Source organism: Typha latifolia, chromosome 5 (genome assembly GCF_019914945.1).
Source record: "Typha latifolia isolate L0001 chromosome 5, TyphaL0001v2, whole genome shotgun sequence".
NCBI lineage: Eukaryota > Viridiplantae > Streptophyta > Magnoliopsida > Poales > Typhaceae > Typha > Typha latifolia.
Genome location: NC_133090.1, coordinates 15,127,154 through 15,141,015, shown reverse-complemented (window position 1 = coordinate 15,141,015; position 13,862 = coordinate 15,127,154). Strand labels below are relative to the sequence as shown.

The window sequence follows — 13,862 nt, the reverse complement described above, 5'->3', positions numbered from 1 at the left end:
CAAGTATAAAAATGAAAAGAAAAGAAAAAAATAGTGTGACGCTGCGAATGGCCAGCGGTAGCCCAACCACTAATAATTCCTCGAACAAATCTATATATCTTCATTTATAAATACTAGTGGACAAATTGGAAAAGGTATTAGACCATTAGTGCCGGTGCGAGGATTTTTGCTAAATTTTTTGTTAGTATGCACTTAAAAAGAAGACCAAACGGACCAACCACTTGTACGGACCAAAAGTGCACCGATTCCCAGGCTTATCCAAACCCAAGTGACCACTAAAGCCACTCCCCCAGTTCGGTGACTCGGCTCTACTTCTCCTCTAGTACCTGCTTCTTCTTTTTTTAAAAAAGAAAAACCCTACTAAAATCTCCTCCTTTAAAGAGCCATGCGTTCTCGCTCCTCCAAAAATGGCAGCTTTTTCTACTAAAAACCCCGCAAATCCCCTTCTCTCAGACAACCTCTTCCCTCTCCCGTCCAAATTCCACCAACTCAAATCCCTCAATCCATTTCCCAATCCCAGCTTCTCACAAATCTCCCCAAAAACTACACATGACCGTTCTGCTCTCAGCCCCAATTCCACCAATCCAACTAGCACTTCCACTTCCACTTCCTCCTCCAATCCCAATCCGAAGATCCGAAACCTCTGCCTCCATGGCCACTTAGACCAGGCCCTCGTACTCCTCGAATCATCTGTAGAGTACCCATTTGACGAGGACACCTATATAGCGCTCGTAAGGCTCTGCGAATGGAAGCGCGCCGTCGCCGATGGCTCCCGGGTTTATTCCCACGTCAGTTCGTCAAATACCCATCTCAGCGTTCGTCTTGGAAACGCTCTTTTGAGCATGTTCGTCCGATTTGGTAATCTGCTCGTCGCGTGGTCGGTGTTCGGGAAAATGATGGAAAGAGATGTCTTTTCTTGGAATGTTATGGTGGGTGGGTACGGGAAAGCTGGATTCTTGGATGAGGCTTTGGATTTATACCAGCGAATGGTTTGGGCAGGCATAAGACCTGATGTCTATACTTTTCCTTGCGTTTTGAGGAGCTGTGGTGGAATTCCTGATATGCGGAGGGGTCGAGAAGTGCATACCCATGTGATTAGATTTTATTTTGGGTTGGAAATTGATGTTTTGAATGCTTTGATCACGATGTATGCGAAGTGTGGTGATTCAATCAATGCTCGAAAGGTGTTTGATGGTATGCTGAGGAGGGATTGTATCTCATGGAATGCAATGATCTCTGGGTATTTTGCGAATGGTGAATATATTGAAGGGTTAGGACTGTTTTTCACTATGTGGGATCTTTCATTGGAGCCTGATCTCATGACAATTACGAGCGTGGTCTCTGCCTGTGGGTCATTGGGTAACAAGAGTTTAGGGAAGGAGATTCATGGTTATGCAATAAAGAAAAATTTTGTTGCAAATGTTTCAGTTCATAACTCTTTGATTCAGATGTATACTAGTCTTGGGAGCATGAGAGAAGCTGAAAAGATCTTCTCAAGGATGGAGTCTAAGGATGTTGTGTCATGGACAGCAATGATATCAGGGTACGAGAAAAATGCTTCCCCGGAGAAAGCCTTGGAAGTGTTTGAACTGATGGAAGCCAACAATGTGAGTCCCGACGAGGTAACAATAGCGAGTGTTCTTGCGGCTTGTGCATGCTTGGGTTGTTTAGATATCGGTGTCAAGTTACATGAACTTGCGAGGAGCAAGGGACTCATGCCGTACACTATTGTTGGAAACACCCTCCTCGATATGTACTCAAAGTCACGATGCATTGATAAAGCTATTGAAGTCTTCAAACGCATGCCTGAGAAGGATGTAATATCCTGGAGTTCAATAATTTCAGGCTTTCGCATCAATCATCGGAGCTTTGAAGCTCTGAGCTTCTTTCGCCTCATGCAAGCAGATGTAAAACCCAACTCAATCACATTTATTGCTGCCCTTGCTGCTTGTGCTGCTGTTGGGGCTTTGAGTTGTGGAAGGGAGATTCATGCCCAAGCTCTGAGGAATGGTTTAGGATCCAAAGGTTATCTAGCGAACGCACTCCTAGACTTGTATGTCAAGTGCGGAAGGACAGAATATGCCTGGATACAGTTCAATCTACTGGGCGAGAAGGATGTGGTATCTTGGAACATCATGCTTACTGGCTATGCTGGGCGGGGACATGGGGATCTTGCTGTTGTGTTGTTCAGTCGGATGGTTGAAGCTGGAGTCCATCCAGATGAGGTGACATTTGTTGCCATCCTGTGTGCTTGTAGTAGGTCTGGAATGGTGAGTCAAGGTTGGGACTTCTTTAACAGCATGACTCAAAAGTACTCAATTATTCCAAATCTAAGACATTATGCCTGCATGGTGGACCTTTTGGGTCGTGCTGGGTTCTTGGAAGAAGCACATAACTTCATAAAAGATTTGCCTATTGAGCCAGATGCTGCCATATGGGGAGCCTTGCTGAATGGGTGCAGGATTCACCGTAATATTGAGCTCGGTGAGCTTGCTGCTAAATCGATCTTTCAACTAGAGTCGGAAACTGTTGGGTATTATGTGCTCTTGTGCAACTTATATGTTGACGGAGGAAGATGGGATCAAGTGGCAAGGGTGAGAAAAGTGATGCGGGAGAAGGGACTAGAGGTTGATCCTGGTTGCAGCTGGATTGAGGTGAAAGGAACTGTTCATGCATTTCTCAGTGCTGATGAGTCGCATCCACAGATCAAGGAGATTAATGCAATTCTAAATGGGTTATATGAGAGAATGAAGGCAGTAGGCCTTGTTCCTCCTCAGGATGGATCATTAGATGAGATTGAAGCATCCAAAGCTGATATATTTTGTGGTCACAGTGAAAGATTAGCTGTTGCCTTTGGGCTCATCAATAGTATACCAGGGACGCCTATTTGGGTTACCAAAAACCTGTATATGTGTCAGAGCTGCCATAGAACTTTAAAATTTATCTCAAAAATTGTCAGAAGAGACATAACAGTTAGGGACACTGAGCAGTTCCACAATTTCAAAGATGGGAACTGTTCTTGTGGAGATGAGGGGTATTGGTGAAGTACCAAATAGAGAACTATGAAACAGTACTCATCATCATTCTGCTATAGTACACTGAAGGTGCTTCTTATAAGTATTGGGGTACATTTGACTGACATTGAATTTTATTGGAAAGATGGACACAGGTGCCACTTATGAGAATATGAGAAGCATGATAGCATATTGGTGTAGGTACATAAATTACCAGGTGGAGTTCAGCTGATAGCACAACTTGATCAAAGGTAGAAGTATAGCTCAAAACATACCTGTAATTGAGCACTCTAAGAAAAGGGCATCGCGAGGCTCCCGCCTAAGCAGCGGAGGCTCTTTTATGTGCTCGTTGTACTATAAGATATCTCTACAAGGCGATGCCGTTGCACATTTCTCAAAAGTATTGTAATTTGAAGCTTTATCATGGCTTCCTCACAATGGTGATGAAGGACGAGTTTATTTTTCAGGGCACCAATCATCCAAGGAAATCTCTATTTATAGCAAAAGGTAACTCGTTGGCTTATTGCCACTTGTGTTGTAAAATATAAATTGTTGCTAATAAGGTCTTCTACATCAGATGTTTTGTCATACACTCTAGGTTTGAACTTCAATAAAATCGATTCTATGGTGGTATTGCTGTAGTACTGTATCAGAGGTTATCTCAGATAACATTGTTGGAGATCTGTGAATTAATAGCCATGTTGCAAACTCCGGACTCTATAAATTGCTTACAGGGTACGCTGAGCTGCTGAATCCTTGCATTGAAGTGTGGCTATGGATTGGCCTGAAGAATTGGTGGCATCATCCCACTTGTTTTTCGCTCTAATTTGGGTTACTTGTTCATTCGATTGTCATCCTCCTTGGGCCGGGTCACATTGCTTTCATAATATGTTACCTTTATCATGCAATTTGGCTAAATAATTTGGTCATACAACTGCACTATTTTATGGAGTCGCACTAGTATCGATGTGGCTTAAGTTTAGTTTTATCTCTTCTAGTTTCAAGCTACTGAGATTTAAAATGGAATATCAAAACCTTTATATACGCTGGAATTGAACAATCTACAAATTATTTGCTTCATGTGAGGTGCAAGGCCATCAAGCAGGAAAACATTGTATCATGTTCATGGACTATGCCATCTCCAACAAGGAACTCATGCACAATCCCATCCACTTCAATAGAGCTGCATCCAGGGGACTTCTCCATCCCCTTATTTCGAGTCAGGGTTCTCACCCTACCAATATCATCCCACCTACCTGTCTCAGCATATAAGTTTGAAATGAGAACATGTGCCCCATCATCATCAGCTACCTTGATGGTGTGCTGTAAAATTCTCTCTCCTAATTCGATATTTCGATGTACTCGACAAGCTGCAAGAAGTGACCCCCAAATCACAGAGTTAGGTTCTAGTGGCATCTTCTTGATAAAATCAAATGCTTCTTCTATTAACCCAGCTCTGCTCAATAGATCAACCATGCACCCATAATGCTCCAGTTCAGGGAACACAGCATATAAAGTAGACATGGAACCAAAATAATAGAATCCTTCAGAAACCATGCCTGCATGGACACAGGCACAAAGAATTACAGTAAGAGTTACACTGTCAGGCTTAACATCACCTAATCTCTGCATTTGGTTGAAAAGATCTATGGCCTTTTTTCCATGCCCATGAGTTGCAAGACCTCCAATCATTGCATTCCATGAGTGAGTATCTTTCTGTGGCATACCATGAAAAATCTTTGATGCAATTTCAATGCAACCACACTTGGCATACATATCCACCAGCGTGTTACCTAGGCACACATCTTTATATACATTCCTCTCTTCTATATAAGCATGTATCTCTCTTCCTCGGTCTAGAGCTCCGAGCTGCGAACAAGCAGACAGAAGACTAACTAAGGTGATTTCATTTGCTTCCACATTTAAAAGCTTCATCTCTTCAAAGAGGTTCAATGCTTCCATACACTGATTTCCTTGCACATAGCCACATATCATGGCTGTCCATGAGACCACATCCTTTTCTGTCATACCGTGAAAAATGGACTCAGCTGTTGCTAGATCTCCGCATTTGGCATACATGTTGATCAAAGAGTTTCCGAGAAAGGTGTCACAAACAATGTCGAGATCCTTAATATAAGTATGAAGAAAATTTCCCTGCTGCAGATCACCCAAATGCGCAGATGCCGACAAAGCACTCACAAGGGTTATCTCATCTGGCATTGCATCAGAGGAAGCCATCTCTTGGAACATAGTTAAGGCCTCCCTATGCAATCCATTCTGAACAAATCCACCAATTAAGGAATTCCATGCCATAGTATTTCTTACAGGCATATTCGTAAAAGCCTCCAAAGCATTTGGCATACATCCACATCTTGCGTACATTCGTATCAGGGAGTTACCAATATCTACATCCGACTCCAATCCATATTTTTTAACTTGAGTGTGAATCCATTGCCCTCTTTCAACAGCTTGCCAATGCCCGCAAGCCGAGAGCAGGTTCATGATAGTGACCTTGTTGGGCTCAAAGCCTTCTGCTTTCATATCATCAAGCAAAACAAAAACTTCATCCCATCTGTTTGAATGAGCATAACCAGATAACATGGAAGTCCACGACACAATGTCTCTTTGACGCATTTTGGCAAACAATTCTCTTGCAATCTCAATCTCCCCACAACTCCCATATAAATTAACGAGTCCAGACATGACAAACATATCCAAGTCGAACCCGCATTTTCTAACCATGCCATGGACCGCCTCGCCTAACTGTTTGTTATTAATCTGAGCGCAAGCTCTCGTGACAACTGCGTACGTGTAAGTATCAGGAGATATGCCTCTCCGAAGCATTAACCTGTAAAGAAATAAACCATCTTCGGGGCTATCATTATGGGTGTAACCTCGTACCATGGAGTTCCATATGAACAAATTTGGGTGGGGAATTTGGTCGAATACACGACGGGCGTAGCCCATATTGCACTCGGTGGAGGGTGAAGTCAGGAAAGCGACGATTCGGCTGACCAAGAAGGTATCTAAGATGAGTTGGGTTCGGATCATTTGGGCGTGGATTTGAACCAACTTGGACTTCTCGGAGCAGCTCTGGAGAAGGGCGACGATGCTTTGATGGTGCGGTTTGGTCCATTTGTTGTTGTAGGTTGCGAGAGTAGGTTTTGGTTGGAAGTATAAATATCTCATGTAATGTGGAGAAAGAAAGGCGTTCAATTAGAGAGCTAAAACAGGGAGGTGTGAGGTTATCAAAATAAATAATGATCCAACATTACTATTTACTACGGACACTGACTGTCAAGTGGGCACGAGATAATCATTTCTACTACAACCGGGATTGTAGAAGATCCGCACCGTAGAAGGGAGAGAGAGATCGAAGGGCCACGTAATTCGTTCGCGAACTCTAAAAATTGGGCCGCACCATTAAATCCCAAGTATACGACGCCTCGAAAGTCGATCGAAGCATCTTCCTTCCTCCTCCTCCTCCAACCTCCGCCATGGACTCCTCCTCCTCCTCTTCCACCACCACCCCACTCCTCTCCCACCGCCGCTTCCCCTCCTTCCCTTCTGCTTTCTCCGCGCTCCGCCTCAAAACCACCCTGTCCTCCGAGCTTTCCGGCGCCGTCGGCGACCTCGGTACCTATATCCCCATCGTCCTCGCCCTCTCCCTAGTATCCCACCTCGACCTCGGCACCACCCTCGTCTTCACCGCCCTCTACAACGCCGTCACCGGCCTCCTCTTCGGCATCCCCATGCCCGTCCAGCCCATGAAGTCCATCGCCGCCGTTGCCATCTCCTCCGCCCCCCACCTCACCATCCCGCAGATCATGGCCGCCGGGATCTCCACCGCCTCCGTCCTCATCCTACTCGGTGTCACCGGCCTCATGTCCGCCCTCTATCGCCTCCTCCCCCTCCCCGTCGTCCGCGGCGTGCAGCTCTCACAAGGCCTCTCTTTTGCCTTCTCCGCCATCAAATACATCCGCTTCGACCAAGATTTTTCCACCTCTTCCTCCCTCGGCCCTCGCCCCTGGCTTGGCCTCGACGGCCTCCTCCTCGCCGTCTCCGCCCTCCTCTTCCTCGCCCTCTCCACCGGCGCCGGAGAAGAAACCAACCAAAGCCCAACTCCCAATTGCCGCAATACGTCCGCACGCATCCCCTCCGCTCTCTTGGTATTCCTCCTGGGTCTCCTTCTCTGCTTCATCCGCGACCCTTCCATAATCCAACACCTCAGTCTCGGCCCTTCACCACTCAAACTCGTACCCATGACTTGGGACGACTTCAAGGTGGGATTTTTCCGCGCGGCAATCCCGCAGATCCCGCTCTCCGTTCTCAACTCCGTGATCGCCGTCTGCAAGCTCTCCTCCGATCTCTTCCCCGACCGGGAAGAGCTCTCGGTCACGTCCGTCTCCATCAGCGTCGGATTGATGAACTTGGTCGGGTGCTGGTTCGGCGCCATGCCGGTTTGCCACGGAGCAGGTGGTCTCGCGGGGCAGTACAGATTTGGGGGCAGGAGCGGCGCCTCCGTTATGTTCTTGGCGATTGGGAAGTTGGCCTTGGGATTGATTTTCGGGAACTCGTTCGTAAGAATCTTGGGCCAGTTTCCGATTGGGATCCTCGGAGTTTTGCTGCTCTTCTCCGGGATCGAGCTCGCCATGGCGTCGAGGGATATGGGGAGCAAGGAGGAATCCTTCGTGATGTTGGTTTGCGCGGCTGTTTCGTTGACCGGGTCGAGCGCCGCGCTCGGGTTTGGATGTGGGATTTTGGTGTACATTTTGCTGCGGCTGAGGGAGGTAGATTACTGTGCGTTAATCGGGATTCGAGTAGTTAAAGAAGGGCCCGAAATAGATGGTCGTGAAGGTGTATGAGATCGATGGGTTTATACTACCAGTATTAATTACTTCTCTTGTTCCGTTACTTTAATTGTTTTTGGGATGGAGGAGGAGGAAGTGAGTTGTTAATTTATTATGTGTACTTTTGTTACAGAATCGAGGGTGTAATTACAAATATATAAATTAGAATGTTTAATTAGCAACCAAATGTTGTTAAACTGGACAATTGTCAAGCTATTTTCTATACGTGTCTGTGAACCAAACACTTTTCAGCACCTTCTCCCGTGTAGTTTTCATCGTCGGATTTTATTGGATAGATCCAAATATCCAACGGATGTCATAATCATCTATTACCTCCATCTAACTACATGCATCTCAAGCTAATAAGCATAGTTTACATTGACTATAAATGTACAGAGTCCTCTGTCCACAGGATTTAGTTGTGGATGGAGGTAGGTAGTCAATTCTCCAACTTTAGGATCGACTAGTTGAAAAGTAATTAAATCTTTTACCGATATTTAAAATGAAGTCTCTAGTCCGATCCCTTTTCCTTTTATTGATTCTTCTAAATTACTACTGTATATATGAAAGTAGAAAAGCAAATTAATTTTTCACATTCATAAAACAATAACGATATCTTGTTGTTAGGATATGTTTGGTTTATTGAGAAAGTAAGAGAGCAAATTGATAATTTTCTACAAGATCACCATTTTACGGTATTTGAATAAAGATAATAGGATAGAAAATGAATTTCTCGACTCAGCATCAAGAGAGTGACACTTCTACATGAATTTCTCCTCTTTAGCAGCAACACTCAGTCAAAACTTTGTTCTTGACCACGCTATGACTTAATTCATGAGTTCTTTATATAACAATAATAAAGACGTCAAAAAGGTCACGATAAAACTTTGCTCTTGACCACGCTATGACTTAATTCATTAGTTCTTTTCCGCTTTCAAACTTCTTGCTATGCTCTCTTTGAATGATGAAAGTTTGATCTCTTGAAATGATGATATTTGAAATGAGTTAACTCCAAAACTCTCGCTCTGCTCTCTTTAGTGATAAGAAGAAAAAGAATAAATATTTCAATCAAAAATTAGTATGAGAAGGCAAAACAGTTAAAATAAAAATATTGATTTGAGTAAAATAATCTTTTATTTTCTTGGCGCCAGCCCTACCTCGGCTGGTGCTGGCTCTATCTTCCTCTCCTTTTTTTTTTATACTAATTTTTTCGTATTTTTCATCGACTAAATACATCTGTAAAGAACTACGAAATTCGATAACATCTTTTTATGATCTGTTTATTTGCTATAAAGTGGGCCACAGTAAAGTGATTGACATTACTAAAATAACTCTCTTCTTATAAAAAGGAATTCTAAAATAAAAAGTAAAATAATTTTTTTATAACTAAATATTAAAAGTATAAACATAATTATTTTTATTTTTTTACTTTTTAGAAATGAAAACGGTCCTTACTTGTGACGGAATTCATTAAGAATTTGCTAATTAACGTAATGGCTGATCTGTGGCAAATTTTGACCCGACATGATAATCCGACTCTTAATCGGGTTTGAATTTAGCTTAATCGGGTTTGGGTCGTAAACGGGGTAATTCGCTTAACCCGTTTAATAATTGGATCGTGTTTGAGTTTATACTGCTGCCCCGTTTTGACCCGTTTAAGCATACGGTTGGGTCAACTCGCTAACCCGTTTATAATATATATATATATATAAAACTAAAAATATAAATCTAATTACGTCTACCCTAACACGCTGCCTCTCCACTCTCTACTCCTCTCCGGCCATCTCAACGAACGAGGGAAAAAAATTTCGCCCGCTTCCATCTTCTGCCTCCGCCTTTGCCTTTGCCTCTCTCTCTGCCTCCATCTGCTGCCTCTGCCTCCGTCCGTCATCTTTGCCTCCATCTCATCCTCATGCTTCGCCTAGCCTCCATCCTCTGCTCTCTTCCGTGGACGACAACCCCTCCCCTCCCCTCTCCTTCTCCCGATGCAAGCCTCTCGTCATGGTCTTCTCCTTTGACTACAACCAGCAGCCAAACATGATCGTTGTCGGTGGCACTTGCTACGTCGACAGTCTAGTTGAGATGTGTTGCTTCATGTTTTCTAGATGTGTCTCCTCTTTTGTGCTTAACAATTTGGTATTTTGGCTTGAGATTATTGCAGCGAGGTAGCAGCATTTGTTCATGTATTCCTAATAGTTCCTCACTTCGTTGGTTAGGGCTGCCGTATTGCTTTAACATGTATTTACAATTTGTTCATTGTTATTACTTTGCTATTGTATTACGCTATGCAGGCTTGTACAATAACATCTAGTTCTAACATTTTTATGTTCTGCATTCTAAATCTCATCATTTTATTTTATAAAATAGCTAAACATGTTGGAGTTACTGTTGAAGCCATCAATACATTACCAGCTAGAAGTAGAAACCTTGCATTTCGATACAATTCAAAGAACTCAAAGCGCAGGCAGTTCTTGGAACATACATCGAACTCCATATTAGCTGGAAACTTTAGTGCTTCTAGTGCACGAAAGCCTACTGCAGCTTTAATTGCCGAAGAAATTGTTATTTAGGACGAAAGAATGAAGTGATTGTTGAACATCGATTGCTTTAATTACTGCAGCTTTATGTTTGGATGAGTTTTGAGATGGCAATAGGTTAATTTGTTTGTTTGTTTAACACATAATTTATATAGAATAAATTAATAAATTTTAAAGTTTATATAGGGTAATAGGGTTAGTAATCAAGTTAGACGTGTTGTTTTATCGGATCGTGTTAATACGATATGTTTATTAAACGAGTTAGATGAGTTGTGTTAATACAATTCGTTTATTAAACGGGTTAGACGAATCGTATTGTGTTACTCGTTTAATAGTCGTATCATGTACGTATCTAATAAATGCAATATGTTTATTAATCGAATTGTGTTCGTGTTAGAGTAAAAATGATCTGACCCGAATATGACCCGGCCCAATTGCCACCCCTAGTGGCTGACCTATCATCTAGAGCATAGAAAAACGTGCATGAGACCCATTCTAAACAATGTGATCAAGAATCGCCATTTTCGCCTTCCGACCTACTTAGACCCATCGTCATCGACCAATACGATCACTAATCACCATCAGATCCTGATCGCACGGCCAGTCGAAGAAACTACCGCGTCTGTCCTGTTACCAAATATCTCAACAAGTGGGCCCACACATCCGACGTGGCACCAAACTCCCCCACGCTATTGGTAGCTAATTCCATACGCCAAGGCAAGGAAAGCCCCCTCCGTCACCGTAAATCTCCACGCCACGTGACTTCCGCTAACATCCGCCGTCCGCGTCCGCGTCCGCATCAACCACCGTGATCTGACCAACAACTTCCAATCTCCTTGCATCCTTCCTCTCTCCTTCCTATTTAAGTTTTGAGTCCTTTAACTTCAACTCTATAACCATCCAAACCGAGAGAGAGAGAGAGAGAGAGAGAGAGAGAGAGAGAGAGAGAGAGAGATGGCGTTATCGATCAACTCATGTCTCAAGCCTTCTTCCCCTCCAATTCCTCCTCCGTCTCTCTCTCCTAAATCCAAAACCATTCTAACTCCATGGTAATTAAAACCTCCAATACCAAAATAATTAGAGTATCAATTAATAAGTACTTCTCGATCGTCCAGCTAACATACTCTGATTTCAGGCCGGCGAGCGGCGATCCGAGCTGGCGAAGGGGGTGCGTGTCGACGGTGGCGTGCGTCATAATTGGCTCCGCGATCGGGCTAACGGACGGCGAGGGCGGCGCCGTGCTCGCCGGGGACATTACGGCTGTGAAGGTGGCAGAGGGGAGGGTGATGAGGTGGAGTGACAAGAGGAAGTGCCCACCTTGGCATGTGAATTCCTTGGAGAATATCGTGCCGGAGAATCTTCCTCGGCCTTGGACCCGCCGGAGATCCAATAGTATTGCTGCTCATGATCAGACTGCTCCTGATGTTGGATTCTTGGCTAAACATAACACCAGTTGCTTCTCTCTTTAGCTGTAGGAATCTCTCGTGTAATTTTTAGTATGTTAGAAAAGGCAAGGTTGTATAAAGAAAGTGGTAGATGGATAGAAGAAACACTGGTTCGTTCCCAATTGGGATGTATCATACTTAACATGGGTACTTGGTAAAAAAAATTGTATTCAAGAATAAATATTATTATTAATATACTTCACAATTTAAACTTTTAGATTAATTAGTTTAAGCAACAAAAGAGAAAAAAAAAACTTCTTTAGTCCAATGTTTCAACCGTTAAGAGGGGCAAAACCATAATTCATGGATAATAGCATAGTTATTTTCTATGAGAAAGCTAGAATGGCATTGGAATCATAGAAGGAGAAATTGAGTTAGAAAAATTGAAAGAGACACAGGACACAAGGAGGCAAGTAATCGATGTGGATCTCGGCAGAAGGTCCAGATCCATGTGGGGTCATAATCACTAAGAAAAAGGCAAATATTATTTGCAGACATGCAATTAGTTTGCAGTACAATGATTTGTTGTTGTAGTACAACTGAGGGATCCAGTACCTGCAGGTTTATTTATCTTGTACTATAACACAAATGGGGGAAAAGTAGATCTCGTGCAACCTTGGGTGCAGGAATATGATTGGGTATCGAAACGTTTGTTTTGAGAAATCTAAATCTTTTGTTTAATACTCATAAATGTTTCGATAGATTTTATTTTAGTATCAAATGTCAATTCTAATATTTATACAAAAATAAATTCAATATTTCTATGATTGAACTTACCAGTTCTAATGTTTATGAAAACCAAACTCAGAAAAAAGCCTATGAATATAGAATTTGGGCCCATCTTCCGTTACTAGGGTCAAGGCCTGCATACTAGTTTGCAAAAGGCTTCATATTAGATGGAAAGTGATGGGCCTCATGAAGCATTCCCTACCTCCTGGCCCATACTATTGTTCTTTTGCGGTCCTAGATACCTGATTTTTATTTATAAGAAATTTATTAAACACGGTTTATTTGTTTAGTTTTATTATCATTCACACTATATCTTTTGAACCCTGCATTTTATTTAAAAATATTTAGACATAATTTTATTTTAATTTTAACTAGAAAAAACTTACTTAAGGACATAAAAACCATTTTAATTCCTTTTATGTGAGAATTGACTACTAAGGAAAATACTGTCAGCAGGTTTTTGACATGATAAATTAATCTGTTACTTAAATTAAAATGAGACGTAAAGTGCCAATTATAATACAAATTAATATAGAAGTGTTTATTTTTTTGAAAAAACTCCTCTGATCTTTTAAATGCGAGGAGGGACATGCGGCAATTAGTTGCAGTACTGAGCGAGGGACGTCGGACCCACCTAAAAATCTCAGATCCAGTGGGGCCCGAACTGCTTTGCGACTTCAAGGGTCGATCAAGTCAAAACTCCTCACTCCCCGACTGACCCATTACGAAGTCCACACGCCACGTAATGATCTCTTCACTCGGCGTCAAGTCGGGAGATCATGGCGTCATCATGACGCTGCCCAAATTACAATTAACACTCCCACCACGGTCAAATCGAGCTTTAAACTGACCTCGCCGATCTTTTCCACCTCCTCCCTCCTCCCTCCTCCCTCCTCTCTCCTCCTCTCGAAGAATCGCAAGAGAAGGAATATCCCAATCCCACGGCGGGGATCCTGGAGTACGAATACGATCCTCCAGGGTCACCTCACCGGCACGTGTCGATTAACCCCACGCCAACTGCTGCTCCCGTCACGTGACCTCACGCGCGCGTCAGCCATCCTCCCCACCCCACAAGTACCACGCATCCCCTCGCTCGACGTCACACCATACGACCACAGCTCCGGATCTGACACCGTCTATCGCACCGGGGCCCAGTAACGTACGGCGGATGATTGAGCTACTCTGTGCACGGTCAGGGTGACGCAAGCGAGGGAACGGGTTCCGCCGTGGCAACAGTCGCACGCTCGAGGTACTCCTGCTGCCGTTTGTTTGCCGTTTCTGGAAATA

At 43.3% G+C, this 13,862-nt stretch overlaps 4 protein-coding genes across 4 annotated transcripts; 3 read left to right on the top strand and 1 right to left on the bottom strand.

The window, feature by feature from the left end:
- Positions 1–334: 334 nt before the first annotated feature.
- Positions 335–3,655, top strand: LOC140788821 (pentatricopeptide repeat-containing protein At1g15510, chloroplastic). The gene has a single exon (XM_073138292.1). It carries the CDS (start codon positions 408–410, stop codon positions 3,042–3,044), a length of 2,637 nt encoding a protein of 878 aa, XP_072994393.1. The 5' UTR covers positions 335–407; the 3' UTR covers positions 3,045–3,655.
- Positions 3,656–4,023: 368 nt separating this feature from the next.
- LOC140788822 (putative pentatricopeptide repeat-containing protein At3g05240) lies at positions 4,024–6,314 on the bottom strand. The gene has a single exon (XM_073138293.1). The coding sequence runs from the start codon at positions 6,201–6,203 to the stop codon at positions 4,092–4,094; it is 2,112 nt and encodes a 703-aa protein (XP_072994394.1). The 5' UTR covers positions 6,204–6,314; the 3' UTR covers positions 4,024–4,091.
- Positions 6,315–6,470: 156 nt separating this feature from the next.
- On the top strand, positions 6,471–8,051 carry LOC140788823 (molybdate transporter 2-like). The gene has a single exon (XM_073138294.1). It carries the CDS (start codon positions 6,512–6,514, stop codon positions 7,877–7,879), a length of 1,368 nt encoding a protein of 455 aa, XP_072994395.1. The 5' UTR covers positions 6,471–6,511; the 3' UTR covers positions 7,880–8,051.
- A 3,396-nt stretch (positions 8,052–11,447) lies between these two features.
- LOC140789188 (protein CHLOROPLAST VESICULATION) lies at positions 11,448–11,870 on the top strand. The gene has a single exon (XM_073138795.1). It carries the CDS (start codon positions 11,448–11,450, stop codon positions 11,868–11,870), a length of 423 nt encoding a protein of 140 aa, XP_072994896.1.
- Positions 11,871–13,862: the final 1,992 nt, after the last annotated feature.

Excerpts from the sequence above, each read along its gene's own strand:
- LOC140789188 (XM_073138795.1), top strand. The coding sequence starts at position 11,448 with ATGGTAATTAAAACCTCCAATACCAAAATAATTAGAGTATCAATTAAT.
- LOC140788822 (XM_073138293.1), bottom strand. The coding sequence starts at position 6,203 with ATGAGATATTTATACTTCCAACCAAAACCTACTCTCGCAACCTACAAC.
- LOC140788821 (XM_073138292.1), top strand. The coding sequence starts at position 408 with ATGGCAGCTTTTTCTACTAAAAACCCCGCAAATCCCCTTCTCTCAGAC.
- LOC140788823 (XM_073138294.1), top strand. The coding sequence starts at position 6,512 with ATGGACTCCTCCTCCTCCTCTTCCACCACCACCCCACTCCTCTCCCAC.